Source organism: Lytechinus variegatus, chromosome 2 (genome assembly GCF_018143015.1).
Source record: "Lytechinus variegatus isolate NC3 chromosome 2, Lvar_3.0, whole genome shotgun sequence".
NCBI classification, from domain to species: domain Eukaryota; kingdom Metazoa; phylum Echinodermata; class Echinoidea; order Temnopleuroida; family Toxopneustidae; genus Lytechinus; species Lytechinus variegatus.
In genome coordinates this window covers 53,545,916-53,571,966 of record NC_054741.1, presented here as the reverse complement: position 1 = coordinate 53,571,966, position 26,051 = coordinate 53,545,916, and the positions used below count along the sequence as shown (strand labels likewise).

At 35.4% G+C, this 26,051-nt stretch overlaps 1 protein-coding gene across 5 annotated transcripts in view; it reads right to left on the bottom strand.

The window, feature by feature from the left end:
* The window catches only part of LOC121408365 (neurogenic locus notch homolog protein 1-like), a 153,774-nt gene extending 128,160 nt beyond the window's left edge, over nucleotides 1-25,614 (bottom strand). For 4 of the 5 annotated variants that reach the window (XM_041599815.1, XM_041599816.1, XM_041599818.1 and 1 more), the window contains exons 1-2: nucleotides 25,055-25,614; nucleotides 5,790-6,039 (exon numbers count right to left, since the gene is read on the bottom strand). In XM_041599815.1, the coding sequence (XP_041455749.1) occupies nucleotides 5,790-6,039; nucleotides 25,055-25,271 (467 nt within the window). In that variant the 5' untranslated portion in view covers nucleotides 25,272-25,614. The remainder of the gene's footprint in view (nucleotides 1-5,789; nucleotides 6,040-25,054) is intronic. The other variant, XM_041599819.1, reaches the window with a different exon arrangement.
* Nucleotides 25,615-26,051: the final 437 nt, after the last annotated feature.

Sequence of the window (26,051 nt, the reverse complement as noted above, 5' to 3'; positions counted from 1 at the left end):
AATATTTTCTGCAACATTCTCCCTCCTCCCGATTTTTTATAATACTTTCTGACATGACGGACCATTTCCCGATTTTTACTCATTTTTCATTAAGACGACCAATTAGACCGATACACTCCCAACAACGAAGACGTAGACCTACGCACGAAAATACAGCCAGTCTAGGTGCTTCTTTGGATAATGTCGACTGGTCAGTTGTATACAATTCTGTAGATGTTAATGCGTCCTTTAACCTTTTTATGAATATAATAAATGAGAAATTTGACCTGCATATACCCTTAAAAAAGATAAGCGTAATACATACAAAACGATTTCTAAGTCACCATGGATATCGCCATCTATCTTACGTTCGATTAATAGAAAAAATAACTTATTTTATAAATTCAAAATGAAAGGTACAGAACAATCAAAAATAAAATACACATCTTATAAGAATACACTTACTAAAATATTACGCATTGAAAAGAAAAATTACTTTGCGAGGCAGTTGGCTCTATATAAACACGACATGCAAAACACATGGAAGGTTCTAAAACAGACAATGAATCTCTCCAATAATAAATCAAGTATTTCCAAATTAGATTTAATAATGTCATTGTTGATGATGGTGACAACCTTTCAAATATTTTTAATAACCATTTCTCTTCCATTGGCGTAAATCTAGCTAAAGATATTCCTCCCGCGACGAAAAGTTTTTCGGACTTTCTCGGCCCGCCTAATCCAAATTCAATATTTTTTGCTCCAACATATAATCAAGAAGTTATTGATATAGTATCTGGTTTGAAAAATAAAAAAAAACCCTGGCTTTGATGAAATTAATAATTTTATTTTAAAATCCGTAATAAATTCTATTGTTTCCCCGCTGGTGCATATATTCAACCTTTCCTTAGAAAATGGTACAGTACCAAATCAAATGAAGATAGCCAAGGTAATTCCTTTATTTAAAAAAAGGTGATAAGTTGGATGTCGGTAATTACCGACCTATTTCTCTTTTGTCCACATTTTCTAAGATCCTTGAAAGAATAGTATACGTCAGAACAGAAAAATTTTTGTCAATGCATAATATTTTATCTGATGTTCAATTTGGGTTTCGCGACAAGCACAACACCACTCATGCCCTGATGAATTTTGTCAGCAAAGTAGTCAATGCTCTAGACAAATCTAGTCACCTTGTGGGTATTTTCCTGGACTACTCCAAGGCCTTCGATACCATTAATCATGAAATCCTACTTAAAAAAATATCTCACTATGGTGTGCGAGGGAAGGCCTTGGAGTGGTTCAGGAGCTACCTACTTAACAGACAACAATACGTGTTTGTTAAAGATCATAACTCCAATTTGAAATATGTTAACTGTGGAGTCCCCCAGGGTAGCTTATTGGGCCCACTTCTTTTCACAATTTATATAAATGATTTCTGTAGATCATCCAAAATATTATCCCTTATCTTGTTTGCAGATGATTCGACCTTATTTTTTTCTCATCAGAATCCACAAACTTTAGTTGATGTTATTAATTCTGAACTTATTAATGTTACTGAGTGGATAAGAGCCAATCGATTATCTTTGAACCTTAACAAAACATGTTATTTAGTAATTCCATAGACAAGTTACCGATGAACATTATATTTGATAATACCCCATTAGAAATGGTACCTTACACCAAATTTCTTGGAATAACAGTTGACAGTAAACTTTCTTGGAAAAATCATATTGAAAATATATCCAAAATAATTTCACGAAATATTGGTATTATTAATAGGCTAAAATTTTGCATTCCCTCCACATCATTAATCATGCTCTACTCATCCTTAATCTTGCCTTATTTGAACTATGGGATTCTTATTTGGGGTGATACCCATCAATATTTATTAGATAAATTGTTGCTATTGCAAAAGAAAGCACTTCGTATTATTCATAGTACATGTTTCCGTTCTCATACGGACCCACTTTTTCTAGAAAGTAAACTGTTGAAAGTCAAAGACCTATATTTACTACAGTTAGGGCACTTCATGTATAGTTATAATAATAATGCACTTCCCCATATTTTGTGATGCCATGTTCCCTAAAAATCAATTTTATCATAAATACCCCACGAGACACTCTGACGAACTTCACATCCCACTTTACAGAACTTTACTGGCCAAAAATACATTCCTATTCAACGGTCCTAAATTCTGGAACTCACTCGCTAATAATGTTAAAGACAGTGTCTCCTTGAATTCATTCAAACGTAAACTCAAACGTATCCTGCTTAATTCCTATAATTCTTCTCAACGGAACTAACACTTCATTATCTTGATTATAATCCTTACATTTTTCACTTTTATTTTATCTTTTTTCATCTATATTGTCCAGTCATATCCTTTGTTATTTCACCAGATCAAGCTGGTTCATGGTCAGCCCTTTCCCATTCTTAGTTTTACTCCTTTTTAAAAACTAGTTGTCTTGTACTGTCCTGTCTCTTGTTTTGTCTTGTCTTCTACGTCTTGTCATCACCTCTCTCTGTTTTTTTTCCTGTCTTGCGCAACATATCCTTTGCAACGAAGACCTCTTTGTGTGAATAGCTTTGCATTTGTTCAGTTTTTATGTTTCCGTCAATATGATTTCTTTTTCTCTTTTTCTTTCCTGTAATACATGCATGTACGCATATAGTAAGTCGACTATAATTTCTTCTTTTCCAAGGGGATCCACAATTTTACAAGCTTTGCTTTTTAGTGGATCCCCCTCATTTCCATATCCATTTATGCTCTATATTATACTGTTTTTTTTTTACGAAGTAAGAATGCCCTTCTGTAAAATTGTATTTGATTTGTATTGTTTTATATTACTTTGTATTATGTTTTGAATGGAAATGAAATAAAAAAGAATTGAATTGAATTGCATGATTCATTCGTGATACGACGACAGCGCTTATTTGACGGTTGGCTCATTAGCATTTCTGTTTTATTCCTGGTTAAGATTATCACACTGATCCTTGAAATGAGAGTGAATTCAGATTAAAACACACGTGAGTTTCTGCGCAAATCGTTTCTGATAAGCCTCAGTATTTATTGTTTGTAATCTGCTATGTATGTTATTTCCTTGAAATCTGCCTGCCGGTTAATTGAACTCGGTCTCGGCTAACTGCTGGCCCGCCTCCGTGGTCTAGTTGTCAAGGCATTGGCGTTCAGAGCCAGGGACCCTAATTCGATTCCCGGCGGAGGCATTTTTTTAACCTTTGATTCAGAATGGATGACAGCTCTGAGGGACCTTCAGTGAAGCTACGCATCTATTATTCTCTCATATTTATGTCTTCCACTGTTTATTATTCATAAGAGCGTTGCCACAAGTTGTTTGCATTTATCTAATTTATTTCAATGTATTGTCCTTTTTCTGATGAATGCCTGTCTTTAAGCTTGTATTAGCTGTGATTCAACTTCGGCACGCGGCTACTCACTGTTCATTTTTCATCTGCACCAAAGAACAAAGAATCAATAAAAAAGTTGGATATTTGTCTGTCGGTTAATTGAACTCGGTCTCGACTAACTACTGACCCGCCTCCTTGGTCTAGTGGTTAAGGCATTGGCGCTCTGAGCCAGGGACCCGGCTTCAATTCCCAGCGGAGGCATTTTCTCAACCTTTGATTGATAATGGATGACAGCTAGCTCTGAAGACCTTGAGTGAAGCTTCGCATCTATTATTCTTTCATATATAAATCTGACATTCCATATCTTACCGTAAAAGGGTAAAAAGAAATATCATGACTGGATCAAATTCATCACTTGAAACAGTAAAATAGCCCTAATTCTCCCACCAGTCTAATAGTTCCAAAAGTTAATACTTCGTCCGTATTTGGGGAAAGGAAGGTCACATACACTTTTTGTAAATCAGCTTTATCAAATCAAAAATCTTCGGAATGGGATTGATCGAATGAATAACTTGTGCATTCCTGTTGCGATTAGGTTTATGAAATCATGTATAGCGGGGGGGGGGGGGGGGGATGGGGGAGTGACGTCACATCCGCTTAACGACGACCGCACTGACCATAGTGCAATAAAAAAAAGTATGAGAAACACAATAAAATAAATTGAGAAAGAGAACTGAAATTTTTTGAAAGATTCGTTAACTTCCAGATAACAAAATGGGTAAACTCGGTTATTATGACGTTAAGTTCAGCACAAAGTATCAATGTGATGTTTGTGAAATATGCATTGTAGGCATGCTAAAACGCCACACTGCTGTACGGGTCGCTAGTGCATTATTTTTACCGGCAGGTGTAGCGGCGGCTTTGGTTCCACCGATGGAATCCGGTATCCTCCGGCAGATATCGTTCATTCTTGGAACCATATCCGTCGGGTTTGACGCAGTTTGATGTTTGCAGATTTGGTTCCTCGGCGGATTTGGTTCAGAATGACTTCGTGTATTCATTATGACGTCAACCTCGGCCAGATGATGGGGCTCGAGATTAAAAAAATGCCCGGATGTTTGCCCCGGCCTACACACTAAGAAATAAAGGTTCAAAATTGAACCCCGATAGGTTGATGCGAAATTAGCACCCTATGGGTTCAAAAATTGAACCCCTGATATGGGGTTCAAAATTGTTGGGGTTTATTTTTGCACCCTGCGGGTTCAAAACTGCACCCCTGAATTTCAAATTGAACCCCTAGGGTGCAGTTTTGAACTTGCAGGGTGCAAAAATTAACCCCAACCGCAGGGTTCAATTTTTGAACCCATAGGGTGCTGATTTTGCATCAACCTTTCGTGGTTCAATTTTGAACCTTTATTTCTTAGTGTGTATATCCATAAGCCAGATGGAGCTCGTGCGCGCATGCGATATGCACCGTGTCTACATGTGCTTCGGCTCGCGGTTTATCTTGCACTTCGTTTACTCGGTGTCAAAGCTCGCGTGGAAAAACCTGAAATGATCCGCACACCAATAATATAGGTCATTAAAAAGACAACGCTGGATCCGTACGTCATAATGGAAAAGAAAATGCGCATCAATTGCCGATGCAGAATCGGCTTTCTGTTTACACGTAGACAAAGAACCTACTATCAATTTTTGGTGGTGCAAAATTGCCGATTCTGCACCGAGAGCCGATGCAAATTAATCGTTTATCAACGTTTCAGCAACTCTATCATTTTAACCCCCTTTTGAACAGTAACTGATGAGGTCAGAAATAATCTACAAGAATAATGAAGCCTACCATATACCCCTTTTGTTCGAAGCCATGCGCATTTTGCGAAGTGATTTATCAAATTGGACTGCTGAAAAAAAATCGAACGCAATTTATTAATACAATCTCTAATAAAAGGTTTACCAAATATTGGGTAAAATGGGAACATGCATGTTGGTCGGGTAAAATATATACCAAATTTTGTAAATGTTACGCAATGTTGCGTTGAAATAGCCCAATATGGGATAAAAAAAAACTACCCAGCAAACACGCATGTTCCATTTCTACCAAATATTGGGTAAAATTTTACTCAGTGTTTAGAGTGTAAATGAATAAAAATAACTTTGGTTTTCAACAATAGAAGAGTTGCTTTTGAACACAGTTTCACCTGCAACGGGCTCACGGTGTTACATTGTAACCATTGACGAAAAATCATTAAAAAGGTTCATAATTATTTTGGTATCGAAACGAAAAAAAAACGGTAATGAGGTATAGAAAAGGACTTTCATTAATATATAGATCATTATCACCAAGCTAGATTTAGTGCCTTTTTTTTAAATTAATAATTTTCCAAGTATTGCATTGACATTTGAAGCTGTAAAATCATGGAGCTTATATTAGCAGTGATACTCACGTGAAATAGATATTGCCTGTGACGACATCGCTAGGAGTTGTCCAACTAAACTGAATGGAAGCTGGCTTGTCGTTATTATTAGAATGGGTTACAGCCGAAGTAGCGCCATTACAATCCAGATACTGATAATTCGAGGTGTCCCCCAGCGACCATGTACCGATGATTGGATGACTACCGCCGGTAAGTGCATGACGAGCTTGCAACAGAATACCCTTCAATGCCGGAGCGTTGTTATTCGTCACAATCTCGACTGAATATATAATAAAGATAAACAAGAAAAAATGACAATTTAATTAACATACGTCTATCCAATTCAACACAAAAGCTTGGTGGAAATTAGCCAGACATTCCCAAACTATCAAAAATGAATTTGATTTTTTTGTGCAATCGTATTGAGATGGAAATGAAATAAAGTTTAGGCCTATAAAGTTTTTGAAAATATTCCAGCAACATGGAAACACCTTTTGAAGAAAAAAGACAACTGTGAAGACACTGGTCTAAATCTAGAATTTATATTTAATGGTAAGACTAACAGTTTACATGTACCAAACGTGACATCCAAGATAAAATACACGGCATTCTTAAGTATTAAATTTGACAAATCGTATGCGTTGAATAATATAGAGAAAACATAATTACTCCGAAAAAGATATCCGTGCTATGTTTTCAAGACCCAGAAAATGTACTCTAAGCAGTAGGCTTAGAGAGTTTCACTTTAAAATGATTTATGGATTTATATACACGAAGAAACATCTACATTTATTCAAGATTTCCTCAGATAGTGAATGTTCATTTTGTGGGAATACTGAAGAAACTTACAAGCATCTGCTTTACATGTGAAAAGACGAGAGACTTATGGATAGATTGTGGTAACTTATTCAATATGTATGAAAAAAAATGCCAGGTGGGTAGATATACACATTGGTGTTAAGCATGGGGAAAAATAGGGGAGGAGCAGGTAATTAATAACATTATTCTTTAAATAAAATATCTGATCTTTGCTTACAGCAGGATTAAAAAAATACCACCAAGTCCCAGTGAAATTAGAGAAAAGATATTAAAATTTTTTAGCAGTAACGCGGGGTAAATTATCAAACCATATAAGGAAATGGGAACATTTCCTACAAGAGTATAGAGGCGACAGAGCTCACGAGATTATCTTCGTTAATTATGGTGTTTTTCTTGTTTCAAACGGAACGCGGGCGCCGTATGCAAGGGCGTATGAATTGTGTGAGTGTTTGAGGGTGTGAAGTGTGGGCGTTTGTGGAGAGAAGGGGGCAGGGTACGTAAGGAGGGGGCGGGTCGTGTGTTCCAGTAGTTGGAGCATTGGACTCATAATCGCAAGGTTGTGAGTTCGAATCCCAACTCTGCCATTGTCTCCACTTTAATATAAAGGCCCGAGAGTGATATCTGTCGTCTATAACGTCAGCCACTTTGACTGAAAATGTTTCATAGGTAATTGGTTAAATACCAGCTTTGCGTTTACCAGCAAAAATGCTGTCCTGCCGAGTTCCTGCGGGAGTTACCACAAACACAAACACAAGGTACAACCGCATATACTTTTATGACTTTTTTCTCTGTTTGTCACACTCATCTGGTACGATGCAGTGTCTTAGAATGATATTACACGATGTGCATTATTTATATAATATATAAGAGTTTAAGTAATTTGTTCGAATTGTTTATAATTGTTACTTTGTGAACTGCATTGTATGAATTTAATTTGAGAGAAAAAACAATAAAACATCTTTTTTTAAAAAGAAAAGAAATTGAGGACTTAAAGTGATTGGTTAACATTGGTTTGACTTTAAAAAAATCTGAGCTAGAAGGTCACACTTGTCACCTGTGTCTGTGATATGTTACAAAAATGAAGCCCAGAAAAAATTGCGTTCGAAAATGATTATTTAGTGCTTCAAAAATCGAAATAAAAAGTGACCGGAAACACCATCTTAATTTCATCCCATACACTTATGTGTACTATTCAGGCGTCTATAAGACGCCTATTTACAAAATCGGGGCTTGCCTTGTAGTTTTAGCTTTTCATTCTCAATAATGGTTGTTTTCAGGGTTTATTAGTTCTAATACATGCACTTGTACACACGTTTCATCTTGGTTTGAGATTTTTTTTAATCGGCTGGTCACAAAGTTAAACAATACCTTTAATGCAGACATCTATTTTGGAACCAATTCGCGAATTGTCTCTTCTTCGGGAGGTCCCATGACGTATAATACTAAAGAAATGAAAGCAAATCATTCAGACAGTCACGTCCCATTCACCATTAAAAAACCCCGCAGAAGCTACTTTAATATTGTCATTCAAACAATATCGGATATATGAAACTTATGAAATGAATGAAAATATATGGAACTAGAAGAACGGAACTTTGGAAAATACCAAACTTAATTAAAACACTGAAGATGCTTAGTTTGATACGCTATTAGGTATCTATTAAATTCCATGTGTATGCCAAAATTGTCTAAAGGCCAATTCCAATATTGAGTTCCAAAAAGGTTCATCAAACTTTCCGACTGTATGGCTTCATTTTAATTATTACAATAAAAGTAAATGCCAGCTGTCTATGCTTAGTAAATTCATTGACAACGAATCATTCAAGTTTTAAGTTACATTTTATTTGACCAATCATAAAAATGTAATGAATGTGAATAAAAAAAATAACAGTAACATATCAAGAGCTGAAGAAGCGTCCCGGATCGGACGTGAAACTGTTCTCTGTTTCAATCAAAGTAAGTCCAGATTTTCCGTCGTAATTTGACTTTTCCTGGATGAATCAATCTTTACATCAGTTTATTTATACAAGTGTAATAATGTACTCCGAAAGGTTGATGCAAAATCAGCACCCCATGGATTAAAAGATTGAACCCCTGAATTGAACCCTGCTGTTGGGGTTCATTTTTGCACCCTGCGAGTTCAAAACTGCACCCTTAAGGGTTCAATTTAAAATTTAGGGTGCAGTTTTGAACCCACAGGGTGCAAAAATGAACCCCAAATCAGGGGTTCAATGTTTGAACCCATAGGGTGCTGATTTTGCATCAGCCTTTCGGGGTTCAATTTTGAACCTTTATTTCTTAGTGTGTATATACAGTAATAAAAACCAAAATAAGGGGAAAACTAAATTTGGCTTGCCATCTTTTAATACACACACACACGCACCCTCACAACTCCACACATCCTATTTCACACAACATCCATTTGCTACTAATGTTTTGGGTGGTGCGTATCAGAGGTTGATGTAATAAAATGCTCTGCCTTTTTTTCATGAAAGGATGAAAGAATTGGTTACAAATACATTTTTCTAAGATTTGAGGAATATAACCAATATGAAAATAAACATGAATATAGGCGCGTTTAGTACTACAAGCTCCTGAACCGGAAGTATTATCATTTCTGCAAATAAAGGATTACTCTGAGCGTTGTATTCTGAATGATTTATCATTCGAATAGCTTCACTTTGAAGCGTTGATAAATTGCTGAAATGAAATGAATGTGAATTACGCCAAATGACATTGGAGTTCGATAAATTTAATATGATTGAGTTATATAGCAACATTAATAGTTTATATACAAGAGTAGAAAAAAAAACAATTAAATTCATATACAGTGCCGGCCGCGGGAAACGTCACGCCCGAGCACGCAAACAGCCTAGGGGGCTTTCGCGTCTAACCGAGGGTATTCAAGGGGAGCAGTCTAGGGCGTTTAGACGGGCCCGCGGTTTCCCGCGTGCTATATAATATTGGCCGTGCCCGCACTTACCCTCGGAAATCCGAGGGTACGTACATTGCACTATGTTTACATGTACATGTACTTCGATTATCTTGTGATAGACCATTATGTTTTTAAACTAGCGTGATCGGGATCTATTGTAGGTTGAATTTTTGATTTAAGATGTTATTTGTTTTCTTTTCTTTTATTCTTTAATTTCTGTTTCCCTTTTAATTCTTTTCCCTTATTATTTCTTTCCCTTCTTTCCTTCCCTGTTTCCTTTCCGTTTTTCTTCTGTCTTTGTTTCTTTCAAATAATGAAGGAATTATTTTTCTTTCTTTTCACCTCGGCTGGAACGTCGAAGCTATTATCGCAATGAATCTAAACTTTTCGACAAATAGATACATGCATATACTCTCGGACGAAGGCCTTCTCCGAGTCTTGACATTTTTCAGTGCTCATTTATCATTTCTTTTCGCTGGAATAGTCACAATGATCGTTGATTACGATACAACGTTACGACGTGTTTATGACATCGGTCATGCGCGAGGTCGACTCATGATATTTCACCGCCTCCTTTTTGTGCCACGATCTTTCTTTGATTTCTTTAAAGGGGGTTGTCGATTACGATCCGACGTTGGTGTGTTCTTTCGACATCACATCATGCACGGAAGGCAAGAGCCCCACTTATTGTCATTTTATCTCATTTCGGTATTGATATTTTATAAACCTTTATCATAATAAGCGGGGTATATAGGGGGCCGGGGGGGAGCAAAAAAACCCCTCTCATATCGGGGAAAATTGTTCTTTCTCACATCATAAAAAGTAGACGCGCAAAAAGCGAACCCCAGCAAAACTGGTTGTGCTCATCGATTTTTTGGGGTGGTTCTTTTGTTATTGTGCAGTCTGGGAGAGTCTTGCTCCCCGTCCACGCCGACCCCTCTCCTTTGATCACATCCGCTTCCCAATTTATGACAGGATGTTCTTAGAAATGGGGGGGGGTATTAATTATCTGATGCGTCAACAACAATGAATAAGGATATTCTTTTCAATTCGGTTCAAATCGGGTCTTTAAAACCCCACCCTGTAAAAAAGTATAAATTTACCCCAATGTTGCAGATTTAACAAGTTTGTCTTTTGCTAAAACATCTGATTACATTATCTGCTCTCGATTGCGGTGTTAGTTACATCGGTAGATATTCGGATTGGGAAGATAATAATAATTAACATAATCAAAGTAAAGATTACTTGTCCAACGCATTTATTACGCGCAATTTTATAAAAAGTCATAGATGGGTTTAAAACGAATATTAATATCCTTGATACACTTATATGATGATCGTCGAAGTAAAGATTAACCTATCATTTTTACGAACTGCAGTTTTATATTGATAGATTAGTTGGATATCATTTATGGTCTAGACATTGTTTCAATTATTTCATTTCAGTAAAACAATATTTTCCTTCGAATATATTTTGTTATATGAATTGGAAATGATAAAACGAAATCACAAAACCAAACCACAGCTTGGTACAATACATAATTCAGTGTTATATGGAAGATAAAAATAATAATAATACATGAGATTTGTAAATCGCACTTTCCATCTTGATTAGATGCTCAATGTGCTCCAGAGCAGAACAACAAAACTATTTGCATATATGTAACTATGAAAAACTTTCCTAACGCATTTAGCTTAAATGCTTAAACCCAAGCAAAAGTATGTTTTTGAAAGCTACTGACGTGTTGTATGGAATGGGTACTTAGCGAGTTAATTATCACTTGCCGACAAAGCAAGAATGGAGCTATACAAACCCTTCTTTTCTTTTATTAAGAATTTTAGCGGGTGCTCACGCAAACGCTAACTATCAAACCTAACTTCTTTTCGGGGAACAAAGGAGTTAGTCGAGCCAAGTTGAAGAATAAAAGCCCGTCCGGGTTCACCTCTATACAATATAGTCGAAAATCCCTTTAATCATCACGCTCGATATCCCCCGCTATATTTTCTCTTTCTCTCCCTTTCCCCTCCTTTTACCCCCCCCCCCCCCCCCCATTTATTCACTCTTTTCCTTCTTGCTCCCCTTCATATTTTTCTCCTTTTCCCTCCTTCTGCTGTCCCTGTATATATTTTTTTCCCTTTCCTTCTTTTTTCCCTTTCCTTTATCCCTTCTGTTCCCTTCCCCCTTCCTTTTCTGTGCCCCCTTTCACTCCTTGATTTGTTTCTCCCCTTTATTTTCTACTGCTTTCCCTTCCCCTTCTTTTGTAATACCCCCTCCGTTATATTGCGAAACAACAGTTTCTTGTATTCTATAGTATGTATAAGTAGCTTAATTTAACATAGCATTATATGTTGGGAAGAGAGAATGAGTAGTTTTATAACTAAACGGTAAATGAAAATAAATTTGATGATGAGAGGTGCATATGAAAATGATGTCCACAGATAAACATCGGGAAAAGATGAGAGCTAGTGGTTGAGATAGATAAAGGTAAATCAGGAAGGGGATAAAAAATTATGAAAATTAGAGAGGGGTTCCAGTATTTTGATAAGAATAGTCGTATCCTTTTTTTCCCTTTCCTTGTTTCTTTTCTTAGTCCCTTTCCCTCTCTCTTTCTCGCCTTCAGTAACTTTTATCCCTGCTATTTCATCTTTCTCAATTTTCCCTTCCTTTTTAATTTCTCACCCCTTATTCCTTCTCTTTATCCTTCTTTCTTTTATTTGCCTTCCACCTTCCCTCTTTTCTTTCTATCTCACCTTCGCTTTTTTCATCACCTCTGTTTTCTTTCTCTCTAGGTTCTTCTTTTTGTTTTAATTTCCCCTTCCTTATCCCTTCTCCATTTTACCTTTTCCCTCCTTCTCTTCTTCACCCCCCCCTCTATTCTCTTTCTCCCCTTTCCCCTTCTCTCAGTCCGGGCTCCCAGTTTTCTATTTCTTTTATCAGCCTCTTATTACATTTTGCTTCCGATTTGAAAGATAGTTTTCGAAAAGTTTTAGTGTTACAGTGCCGGCCGCGGGAAACGTCACAGTGCCCCGGGGATAGACGCGTGCGGTTCCCTAGGGCAATAATTTTCTAGGGGAGTAGACGCGGGCGTCTTCCCGCGTCCGCTCCCCTCAAATGCCCGCTACGGGCTACCGCGTCCGCCCTAGGGGGCACTGTGACGTTTCCCGCGGCCGGCACTGTAATATGCAAAGTTGCCAACACTCTATACTTTTAAAGAGAACTTATTAATATGAGCCTTCCAGTTCAGGAACCCATCCACAGTAATACCAAGAAATTATATCGGTGGAACATAGTAAAGGGTAGTATACAGAATAGATATAGTTTCGAGATTTTCAGGGACTCTTCTGTTCCGTGAATGAAATAGAATATACTTAGAATTGATAAGTAATTTATTGCTATGGAACCGAGATATCAATTTACGTAATTCAATATTAGCTGATGATATAAGTGTATTAATGGTTTTGTGTGATAATGTAACAATCGTATCGTCAGAGGAAATAGTAAAGAGGAAATACAAAATATTTTTGGGCATTTTGTGATATCATTGACGATATCAAGAACAAGAGAGGCCCCAAAACAAAACCTTGAGGAACTGCACACGTTAGTTCTTGTTAAGTTTAATATGAAACTATCGACCACCACATACTGCTTTCTGTACCTTTAATATTATTTAACCAGTTCAAACACACTCCTTTTAACTAATGAAATTAGCACTTAAAGTAAATGTTTTCTTTTCTAAAATAATTCAACGTTTTAATTTTCTTACAGGCCCATGTGTAAGGTCAGGGGAAAATGGCTCTTTATTAAAAGATGAGAAATCTCATTATTAGATTAAAATTGAAAACATCTTGAAAATAAGATTTGATGACCATTCTGAAAATTGGATTTTGGCAAATTGAACTTCAATTTCTCGTCAAGAGCAGGCTTTTGATATTGCATTAAATGATACCTTTTAAAAGAACATCCTACAGTTAGTTAAAAAAAAATACACAATATGTTTTGGAAATAATTTTCTTTTTTAAATCAATCGAAAATGTCAATGTGTTCAACCATAATTACGGTATGTACAACAAAGAAGGGAAAACTTAAATGAATCAGAAGTACATTCAAAAGAATACAATAGGATTCCAAATAAATCCTTTGTAACATTATAAAACTTAAGTTTAAATTGACCATAAAGAATTGTATTTAGCCCGTCATAATGCTCAAGTCTTACCTAAAATACAAGCTGCTTCAGGGGAATCAGAACCTACTGTATTGTTAAAAAATCGTAGAATGTCGTTTAATCTCTTAAGCTTCGTTTTGAATTGATGGCATTTATGTCAATAAGGAACATTCATTTTACATAGATTAAACAAAGTGAAGGGAATTTTAACTCTTGTTCCTATATGGATAGTTTGTTTTTATTCCCCCATTTTATTAAGGATTTTCTTTCTAATTTCAAATTATTGTACTGAAAAGACAGATTGATATACATCTGATATAATGAGACAATGGTTCCAGACATTTGCTCCGGCAACAATAGCTCCGCTGTAAATTCCACACACTAACAGAATTACCAACTTCAGCCCTACACTATAACGTTGTGTGTTAGCGTGCATCACCGCTTTATTCAGTGCAGGTGTGTATGCAGTTGGAAAACACTCCGTGCATCGGAAAGGACGCAAATGTTGGTCCCGTGTATAGGAGAGTCACAACCTATGCACGTTAAAACCAATACACTATTCGTCAAAGAGTAGGGTGTTCACCTGGTGTATTATTGCACCTGCCGGTCCCGGCAAAATTCAGGTCAAGTCAATCGATTTCATTATGCCATAATGATAAATATGATTGTGGGCATTAACAGAAAGACAAGACAAGATACTCCTAAACCTAACCCTAAGCCTGACATGAAACTCTATAGCAACCCTAACCCTTATCTTAGACGAAATAAAGGCCGGAGTAATTGTCGTCGGAGCAAATGTCGTGTCATCGAAACGACACCGCCTACATGAAAAGGCAGACTAATGACCATTTGCTATCACCAAAATTACGAATGGCTTTATATTATCGAAGGGTGGGCGGGGGCTTATTCAATTCTGGTGACCTATTTTCGTACAGTACACAATGAAGACATTGTCAATTTTCACGTGTCAAAGAAAACCAAAAAAAAAAAAACACCTACATGTTTATTTATGTATTACAACTCAATTTGCATACCAGAAATATCAATCGTGCTGATCTAGGTTCGGTCTCATAAAGACTTTTTATAATAACAAATGCATAATTTATATTCCAATTAAACTATCAGAACGAAAGATTTCAGTAACTTTTAACTTTTATTGCAAATTTGTAATTATAACAAGTCTTATGAAACGGGACCCCCGGCTTTCTTTAGAATCAGAAATGGAATTATTTACATGTATTTCCACCTACAGATTTAACCATACATGTATATCGCTACTATCAAGCATAACATGACATATATAAAACATAATAACATAATATCCAGTATCAAAATAAAAGTTAATCATCAAAATCGAGAAATAGTATACGTGTTTATAATTACAAATTACCAATACAGTTGGTTTCCTAAAACCACCTTGTAATTTTGTGAACGGCTTGGCTGGGAAGTTCCAATGGAAGACAATGGGTTATTTGACTGTATCCTTTATAGACAGTCATATGTAATTATTCACGTAAGCCGAGATTAACTGTAAACCAATTCTATCAACAAAATAACCTCAAAGGTTATGATTCAAAAAGCAAGCTGGACTATCAAACCACGTGTTGGCCCAGATAGTTATAGTGATAAGTATACAATAACATACCCACAAACTTACCTCACCTATAGCCATGAAAGTATTATGATTTACCAGAGCATGTTCAGGGGCCTGTTGCAGAAAGAGTTGCGTTTAAACGCAAGTCAAAATACCAATCGCTGGTCCCAAATGCGGGTGCTTCATTGGCTGAAAGTCAACTTACGTAAGATTCTTTTAGGCGTGTTTGATCGCAATTCTTTCTGCAACGGGCCCCTAGGTCTGTTGCGTTCAAGTAATAATATACTTTGTCATCCATTGGTATGATACCAAGGTTATAATGATGCTAAGTACTAGGTAACCAGATTCAAGAATTTCAGGGAAGATGTCAATGGATGGCTACTTTACCCATTATAGATGCTTACGAACACCAGATCAGTACCATTATGTGGCATGGACCTACGTGACATAGACTACTCTTATTTTAAAATATCAAGTCTTACTAAACCAATCCTGTTTTACATGGGTTTACTATATATATATATATATATATATATATATATATATATATATATATATATATATATATATATATATATATATATATATATAGTAACTTGTACGGTATACTGTACATGCGCTAGCAGTACTATCACGCTTTATTATCGTGTATCAGACAATCAGAGCGTATTAATCTCCATTGCTTAGACATATTTGCCCTGATTTGGTTTAACCATAAGCACATATCAATAACTCCCCAACCCTTTCCACAAAAGAACTATTTGCTTTCTTCTTTTCAACGATCTATTGAAATTTGTATTTATATAACTCGTAACTGAATGGCATCAATTCGTGAAATGCCATTATGCGTGTAAAATAATTCGTTTACATAAAGAAAACATTCCAATTCGGTATGTGCTCATATTAATCTTTTCGATATGGCAAAGTACACGAATGATCGAAGCAAATAAACCAACAAAAGAAAGTTAAGTAGGATAATGATCGAAATTAGAGATCGTTACTAACATTCATTTTATTTGCCTTCAAAAAAAATCTTGGTTGCAAGATCACATTCGCCACCTATGTCTGGGATGTTTGGCAAAATCAAACCCAGAAAAATTCACACCGAAATCGTTATGTGGTACATCAAAAGGTAAAATAGAAAGTGACTTGAAACACCACGCTGATTTCATTGTTTACGTTAAAATATATGTTAAAGTGTAGTGTCTCCCCATGAGATCAAATTAAATGATGATTCTCAGTCACAGATATTTTGAAAGTTTCTGCACAATTTTGTTTTCTTTTTTCCTTAGTGTTTTTTTTTCCATAACGAAGAATACTGTATACAACATGCATCAAAGTTGGGTTTTTTCCTAATGAGAGTTTTGTCTCTCGTAGCTTTAAAACTTATATATATATGTTCCGTGCTCACAATATGTCTACAGGGTACATGGTGTATCATTTTAGTCAACACATTGCCTAAAATGCGTCACAGTGTACTTATTACGGGTGCGGAGTGTCGCTACAAAAAAGGAAGTGACAGGGGTGACTTATTGAGTAGAGAGAAAATGAACTCGAAAGGGAGGGAACAAAAAAGTGACGAAGAAACCAGGAAATTTGAATATAAATCACAATGTTTTAACCAAAAAAAAATACCATATGGAAATAGAGGTTTTTGCTTTGACTGCTCCTTATGTTATTTTGGTAAACAGCATGAATAATTCATGTTTTAGTCGATAATGTATCTACTGAAAAAAATTCACATTTAATTTCATTTATTCATAATTCCAACGATCACAATGATTTATTTTCGTGTATCTTGATAATCATAAAAAAGCCTATAACAAATTTCTACATTCCAAAAATATGTATAGTTAAGATTATTATAATAAATTAGAGGTACATCATCTGTTTTTTAAAATGTTCTTAAAAATAGTTTACAACCCCCCCCCCAAAAAAAAAAAAACCGTACCACAAGATAACAACTTGAGCATTTACAAAAGAAAGAGAGAATGAGAAAGAGGGAGATAAAAAAAAGGTCTCCAGAATCTTGATGCGGCACTCACAACGAATTATCTCGCTGATCAACAGCATAACGCAATGATATCAATGCTGTATCCAAAATAGGTGTGTGTTTTTGATAAAGAGTTTGATAAATTGATAATTATGTCTGAAAAACCCTTTTAAACTAGGACTTAAACGAATTTGGGTTGGGGATTCTTTGTTGTATTATAAGAGTGTCCAACAACCTAGGGCATTCGAAAGCAGTAATTGATATATCAAGAATGGTCCGGTGTATAGTGGTAGATGGATGGTCGGATTGGCGTGTGGGTAATTATGAAGTGCCTTGCTTTTGTCAAATGAAGTATCAAAGATTGATAGAAGTTTATTATTTAATCGATACATGATTTTCTTCCATTTTCTAAAGTGTACCCCATGAATCATTATTAAACAAAACATTTTTCTGTGTTATACTTGAATTGCAATTTATCATCTTTAACCATGTTTACTAAAGCATTGAAAATTGATGAGATTCATAATTTCCAAACTGACATTTTCATGTACAAATTCTCCTCCAAATCGATTACGACATCCAATTCAATTCAATTCAATCATGGTTTATTTCGTATAAAAACAATACATGTTACAAAGCCAGAAGGCTGAAATTAACATCTTTCAATAAAACGTTCAAAGGTCACGGATAAAAGCAAACAATTAAAATTTACAATGTACAAAGATAATAAATAAATTTCAAAGAGCAAGTGTACATAAAAATTCATTAAATATAATAAAATAGAACGAAAAAGGAAATACAATATTAAAAAGTGAGGAATATTAGACAATTAAAAATTAAATTATCAATTGGATTGAAATGGAGACTAAAACAATGGCAAACATTTGAGTTGGTTTCAAGATATGAAAAGAAAATAATATTTAGAATTTAGTAAGTCAATGAAATATGGTATTGCACTTTTTCTAAAGCGATCTGTTTTGCATTTTAACTGAGCAAAGTTTGGAACACTCCTTAATGAGATTGAGACATTTTTCCTTTTTGGTAGCCAGTTATTACAGCGAGGGGTTTTTTAAAAGAGAATTAGCAAACTCCAAACACAGTCTTTTTCGTCTTATTTCAAGACATTCTAATCCACATTTTGTTAATGCATTTTCATAGTCTATAAATCTGAGCCAAGAATTATTTTGCAAACTCTTTTTTGTATTTTTTCTAAGTCTTTAACCTGTTTAGCAGTTAGTGCTCCATTAAAAACCGGTACACAATACTCCAAAATTGGACGAATATATCCAATGTAAATTTGAACAAGGTCTGACATAGGGAGTTTATATTGTTTGACAAGTCTGAACATGTACAATTTTCTGTCACACCTTTTTATAATATCTGAAATTTGTTTATCCCATTTTAAGTTTGACTGAATATAAACACCAAGTATTTTAACAGTTTCTGAATATTGCAGAGAAGTGTCACCAATATGCAAAAGATTAGGTAATGGTGGATTTTTAGAAAAAGTAACTCTGATTACATTGCATTTATTTGGATTTAGTTTCATATCCATTCGTATATCCTGCACGTCGCTCTTCAGACATTCACTTAACAATCAGATCAGACACCAAGGCCTAGATATTATATTTAACGATTTACACAGTCTTATTAAACTCACTGGCCCGTATTTTTAAACTCCGGTTTAACTTAAAACCATGGTCTAAATCAGGTCTAAAATTATGGAAAGCAATGAGTGTAAAAAAAAATGGTTGCTTCCTTTTGTTTCGTGGTGAAAAGGGGTATTGTAATTATCATTTCAAGAATTTCTTCACGATTTGAATTCAAATGTGATGATATATTGACTATCTAATTATAGAAATTGATGTCACTATTGGTTTCCCATATTTAAACCACAACTTTAGATTATGGTTAAAGTTGTTCCGATTGCTGTTTAGGTAGATTTGAAAACATTTCAAAAACGTGCAATATAAAGACCAAACACAAATTATAATGCATGCATCCCCACATACATGTACTATTTCTAGAATAATTGAATAAATAATTTATTGATATATTTATGTATTCCTATTACAATCATCTCTTGTAATTTTTTCTCGATAAATGTTTTGTAAAGAATACAAATACTATAACAATAAATAGTTTGGATAATTGCAAGCCCTAATTTTGGAGTAGAGGAAAATAGCCGATCGTACGAGTGCTATGACGTCATGATCAGATTTCTTTTTAATTCTTATAAGTATGGTAGCATATTCACGGACTCGAACAGAAGTTCATATATTCGTAAGATGATTTAGAACTTTGCACAGTAAGGTGTGCTATGTCTTTCGTTACTACGTTTATTTCAAAATCGGGTCGCAGAACAATTACTAGGTGTGCGGTGGCCTTAAAAGGTTAAAAACGTATATGAAAAAAATCAGCATTACGAAAGATATTTTTTTAATTTCATTTTGCACGCTCATCACGAACAATCATAGGGAGATAAGTAGAAAATGACGTCACGTTTGTTTGATATAAGAAATTGATGAGAGTAAGAGACTGGTGAAAGTTTGGGCAAAAATCAAAATGTGAAATTTGAAATGGAGATAGCTAATGAGATAAGTTTAAGCGCCAGTGGGTTGTTTACTTGTGTTTGCAAAAAAAAATCAAAACCAAGAGGGTTTTGTTTTGTAATTTAAACACATTTTTGTCTGATTTTTGAAATCATTATTTCGGAAGAGCTTTTAAAATGATATATTTTTTTTTTTTTTTTTTTTTTTAAAACAAGTGCACACCTAGTTGCCAATAATGCATATAGCATTTTCATTTATTTGAAAGCAGGATAAAAGAGCATTGCAGATTGAATGCCTTGCTCACGGGCATAGGTGCCGCGGCCGGGATCGAACTCCGGACTTTCCATGTATAGCAAGGCGCCTTAGACCACTCGGCCACGGCACCTCTAATGGAATAGATAATCGATTTCTCATCATCATTATTACTAACATTATGATCGTTATCATTGTCATCATAATTGTTATCAGTGTTCAATACTTTCTGAATCCAACAAAGGTAAAATATGTCCAAGAAAATAACCACATTGAAGTTAGTTACCATGTTTAAGAACGAAAGGGTTTATTTTGAGCTTATATAAGTAAATGCAAATGCAGATTTTTTTACTAATTAAAGTACAATTCAAGTACGAGAGTGAAGCGTGACTATCTTATAAAGATCATCGATTTGAAAGGATTATAATTGAATGAAAGACGGAATTTATGTGGCTCATGATTTAATGCAATGGACCAAGTTTTTTTGATCTTTTAGAAAGGAATATAAATATCTCACAAATTTCTCAACGGCTCAATTTATGATTAACAAACGATTGAACGACTGCAGAGACCGTGAAAGCATACAACAGGCTTGTATTCAGATGACTGAATAACAATGCCTTTTGTTAAGCAAAAATATTCAAGGTGACCTTTAACTTTAATTACGTGCCACCGCGTAAGTAATCAAAATTACATTTTTTGTTCTTGTAAATTGACATATTCGATTCTAATATGTGAATCATGTTTACCTTGTTTTTCAGACGGTAGATCACATGTATATGAAATATGAAGGCGGTATATGATATCTCAGATAACCTATCGTCAATCTACTGAGAATGGAAAATAATGTCAGCACAATGTATGTCCCCTAATACCTCATTCACATTTGCTCTATACTACGGCCGTATGGCGAGTCGTAAACAGCCGTTTTATTCATTTTTATTCAAACCACCTGTACCTGGTATAAAAAATGTTAAAACAGCTGTTTTCGACTCGCCTTATGGTCGCCATAGAGCAAATGTGACTGAGGTATAATTATTGCAACATGCCAAAATTCGTCCATGAAATGTTCAAGTGGTTAAAAAATTTTGGTAAAAAAAATATTCATAAATGCATCATTATTTTTTTTTTACTGATTAAATTCCTTTTGCTTTCATGCCTTTTTATGATTGCAAAAATATATCATTGCCAAAACATATCTACTAAATAAACAAACAATAAAATAAACAACAATAAAGTCCAATTATTCATTTTATTTGAATGCCTAAATTGGCATATTTGATTCATATAAAAAAGTAAAACAGATTAAGTGAAATTTAGATCTTGGGAAAGGGGCAATGTAATACCCCCCCCGACCGACTTTTTTCCATACCACTTTTATGAGAGAATATTTGAAAATTAGGTCCTTACCCATACTGGGATTCGAACCCACTTACTTAATTAGCATTGTAAGCTAAGGATTAACTTCTCACTATCACAATACCACTACCATTGTATAAATTCGGGTTAATGATTTTGACCTACGGGATCCTATATGCATGTGTGTTCTCAAATGTGTGTGGTCGTATGCAATGTGCGATCGAAGAAATAGGTGTGACACTGATCGCTCAAAGGTCATCTCACCGTGTTTCTCACGAGTATTGACTATAATTGCTATTAAAAAGTGGAATTACTTGGCCCTCCAAAAATTATTCCTTATAATTCTGTTAAAAATAAAACTTTTTGATGTCTCGAGGCAATGTTGAAACAGGAAAATACAAAATAATTCTATTAAATGTTGGTTTGCATGATTTGTAATCTTTAAATTGATGCCTCCATTCAGGGATTTGGAATCAAATTATTGCTTCTGTTAAAATATCCAATGGTTTGACTTATAAAAACACGGTATTGGTTAGAATCCCTCAAATCTCATTAGGATATGCCTCTAACTTCCCTCATTATATCCAAATCAAAATCTGAGAACTTAGTTTCAGTTCCTTGAACATATGCATATATGAAAACAATCATACAATCCCAGATCCGTAGCCTTTTAATCCTGTTATTTATAGAGCCTATATATTAAAAAAACCCTTGAAATTTGCTGTATTATGTTCTTATATATTGCTTTATATTATTCTCTTTTCGATACTTATACACATTAACATGGAAATGTTTCTAGTTCTTTTTGTTACGAAAGACTCCTTAGTAAGTCATTTCTATCACTGAAAGGACAACCTTGGTCAATAATGGAAATCAAGCGTTTTTTATATGTAACTTTGAAAACAATTAACTTTTTTGCATGATTTTAATTTTTTGTGTTATAAGTTTTTAAATGTTTCATAATGTTCGGGCGAAGGCGCGATAGCTCAGTCGGTAGAGCAGGGGTTCCAGATTCCGGTGACCTGGGTTCAATTCCCATTTTGTGCGCTAGTGCCCTTTGGTATTAAAATAAAGGCATTAATCCTCATTAACCATGTCCTTCGGAGAGGAACTTAAGTCTTCACTCCTCGGAAAGCGCGCATGCTTTCTTAGCAAATCAAGTAAAAAAATCACCAACCATTTGACAAAATGTCTTTGCTATACAACAACAATATTGTTAACGTGAAAAGTCATACACTGTGATTCAGAAAAAATGGAATCCAAATCTAAAGGAGTGATATTCGAATCAAATTCAATTTTGTTAAATTGTACTGCATGGATATGCTTTCCATTGATATCATATTTGTACCAGTTTGTGTCACTCATGATCGAATTTATTCATGTTGAAGACAACAGATGCAGATACCACTTTTTCCAAGTTTTGATAAAGTGGGTAAAATGTGGGCTTGATAGAATAAGATGTAGTTCAAAGTAATTTTTGGAATGAAGAGTCAAGGCATTCCTTTGAAATGATGACTGAAGGTTAATGTCTTGTTCACCCACACCTTCAACATGTCCTCCTCTCCTTTGCACACAAAGCCGGCAGCGTGGAAAGATATCTTGCACAGCTAGTCTCACCATTGCTGGATCATTGCGCAAAGCATCCACCTCAATGTTGAATTCGGCCCTGCAAATCATCAAGATCTCGGGGGGGATTTACAGATACATTGTTTGTAAGTGTCCCCAAAGGAAATAATCACAGGGCATGAGGTCATGCTAACTTTATGGCCATTCTACGTCATAGTTGAGGGCAACAACTCGATGTCCAAAGAGTTCTCTGATTTTATCTCAAATAATGTTGGAAGGATTGGCAGGAGCGCCACCCAAAGGCCAGAATCCAACAAAGATGCATGTACACTCCTCGAAACTATCTCTCAAAATCTTGGTCTAACCGTGGTACGATCTCCTCGTTTATCTGCAAGTACATTTACACATTTACACTCCTTTGGAAGGAAAAGGGTCCAATCAAAAGATTGTTGCCAACTCAGGCATGGACGAAAGTATTTACATCAGCCCCTGCCCTTTCATCATGATTCAGGTTTTTTAAAAAACCTGGAAAAAGTGGTACTTGCAAGTGTTGTCTTCAACATTAATTATTTCGGTCATAATTATGTGACACAACTGGTACAAATAGGGTATCAATGAAATGCTGAAGAGCTGTTCTTTCATACCCAAGCAAAATAATTTGCAGAACTGAATGTGCTTTAAATATCGGCCCGCTATATTTGGATTATCTTTTTCCTGAAACGCATTGTATACTGCACTTCTCCCATGAGCTCGATAAGATTATATTAAGATTTTTTAAAATGCAATATTTATCCCGCTCGTTTGAAATATACAACGTTAAAATATATCCAGTATATAGAGATTAAATGAGCATTAAAAAGAGTAATACCTCAGTCTCATTTGCTCTACGGCGGCCGTACAGTAAGTCGAAAACAGCCGGGTTTTTTTTTTCATTTTCATTCACGCCACCTATAATAGCTGGTGCAAAACATGTTAAAACGACTGTTTTCGACTCGACGTACGGCGGCGTAGAGCAAATGTGACCGAGGTATAAACTGCACATGGATGCAACACGAATACCATTAACATTAACTACATTAAACCAAAAGACGTCTATATATGTACTGTACATCTACATTAAGACATAAAGCACAGTGGTGAGTTGGATAGAGCAATAAGCTTTGCCTTGGCCATTGTGGCTAGCTCTTATCGATTTGCACAATACTACAAGAAATGCCAAGGTGCTTGTCGAAATATACATTACAAATTTATCAACAATTTAACATCGGGCTGAATCATTATGGCGCTCTTTACATTTCTTCTTTTTTTGCAATCAGTTGAATTGCAATAAAATTATTGTATTATCATGATGATAAGTGTCAGCATTACCATCACCACTAACAAAATATGCTTTTTCATTAAAATGACATCATTTCATTAAGTGGCATCACTTTTAAATAGTAAAGACCCGGTATTTCTATTATGGTTTTCATGTAGCCTTCTCTTTTCCCCTGGTTGCTTTCATTTCAAGCTTTCAGCTTACGATGGCCTCTGCATTTTAATTTTTTTGATATTGTTTACATGAATTATGTCTATACCTATACAATTTCCACCTTTGTAATTTGATCATTATCTATGTTTGATGCTATATCTTTGTTATAGATTTGTAATTATGATTTATTATTATTAATAAATGCAGAAATACCTGCTTATAAAAATCTGTCATACAATCTAACTTCTGGTTTCAGCCTGGAGAAGGGTTTGGTAACTTGTTAAATCAACGTTGGTGAACCTACCAACCTAAACACCACTGCTCCTAATTGGAAACAATTCTTATCCACGTTGTGTTACAAGATAGTCCATCTTGTCGGACCGTACCAGGTCGTTGGATCACTGATTTATTTCTATATTAGAAACATTGGATTCAGCCAAATCATCTCAGATTTAGCCATGAAAATTGCGCCGGGTAATCAAATCTGGCAAAGAGGTTTGGATTAATTAATTGTGAGTGTGGTGTATACCACGTGAGACAAAGTTGACTTATCAATTTATTGATATCAATATGTGACAAGAGGAGTGCTTACCGTTCATCTGCCCTCCCGGTGTATAAACGTTAGCACTCACTGATATGGTATAGGGACTGGTTGATGTTTGGGCGGATACACCATGATTTGGTGTCAAATTTTCGCAAGCCGATGTTGGAGCTCCACCGGGTAAACCTTCGCTGTTTCTAACCAGGCATGTCAAGAAATAGAGTAAGCTGGTGATATAAAGAGCAGAGGTCCTCATGTGTCTTTCCATCTTTAAACCGCCTTCACTCTACCCTCCTATTCGGGTACGCCAGCTTCTGGAATAGCACTTCCTCCTGAACTCCGGTTTACGTTCTAACGTCTGTTATTTGGAAGAAACATCCAAGTCTTCTTAGAGATGCGCCAGTATAAAGCTGCGAATTGTACCCGAGATATATTTGAAACAATATATAGCGATTAATATTATAAAATCCACTAAATAATCCAAATGAGTAGGAAAGATTCCAACAACACTGATACCGGGAAATCTTGTGACCCGCCTTTCTAATACTGTTTGCTCATTCCGTGGCTTTCGCAAATACATGGGTGTACACGCCTTTATGCTTGAGCGACCATTACTAACTGAAACCTTGATCTATGGGATGGGCTTGGCATCGAACTATTTTTTTCGTTCTCACCCCTTTTGTATTGTCTACCTCATATTTTGTGCATTGATCATATTTATTCAGATATGAATCAACATATAGTACGAATGGGCCATGCAGAAGATAAAGACACACACACACACACATGCAGTCAACAACCGCACCACCAAAGTCAAAAGTGCGAGTAACACACACTACCGACTGCTTGCAAGTCTGTGATAAAAAGGTTAGATTTAAAGAGGGAAATAAAAATGGAGAAAAAAACCCCCCAGATTACTAAAGGGGAGGCGTGTCAGTATGTCCGCCATAACAACGAGTTACGAAATGGGAGATTATGCACATAACCAAACATTCATTCAGAATATGAAGAACTCGAATCATAGAGAAAGATAGAGAGGGAAGGGAGG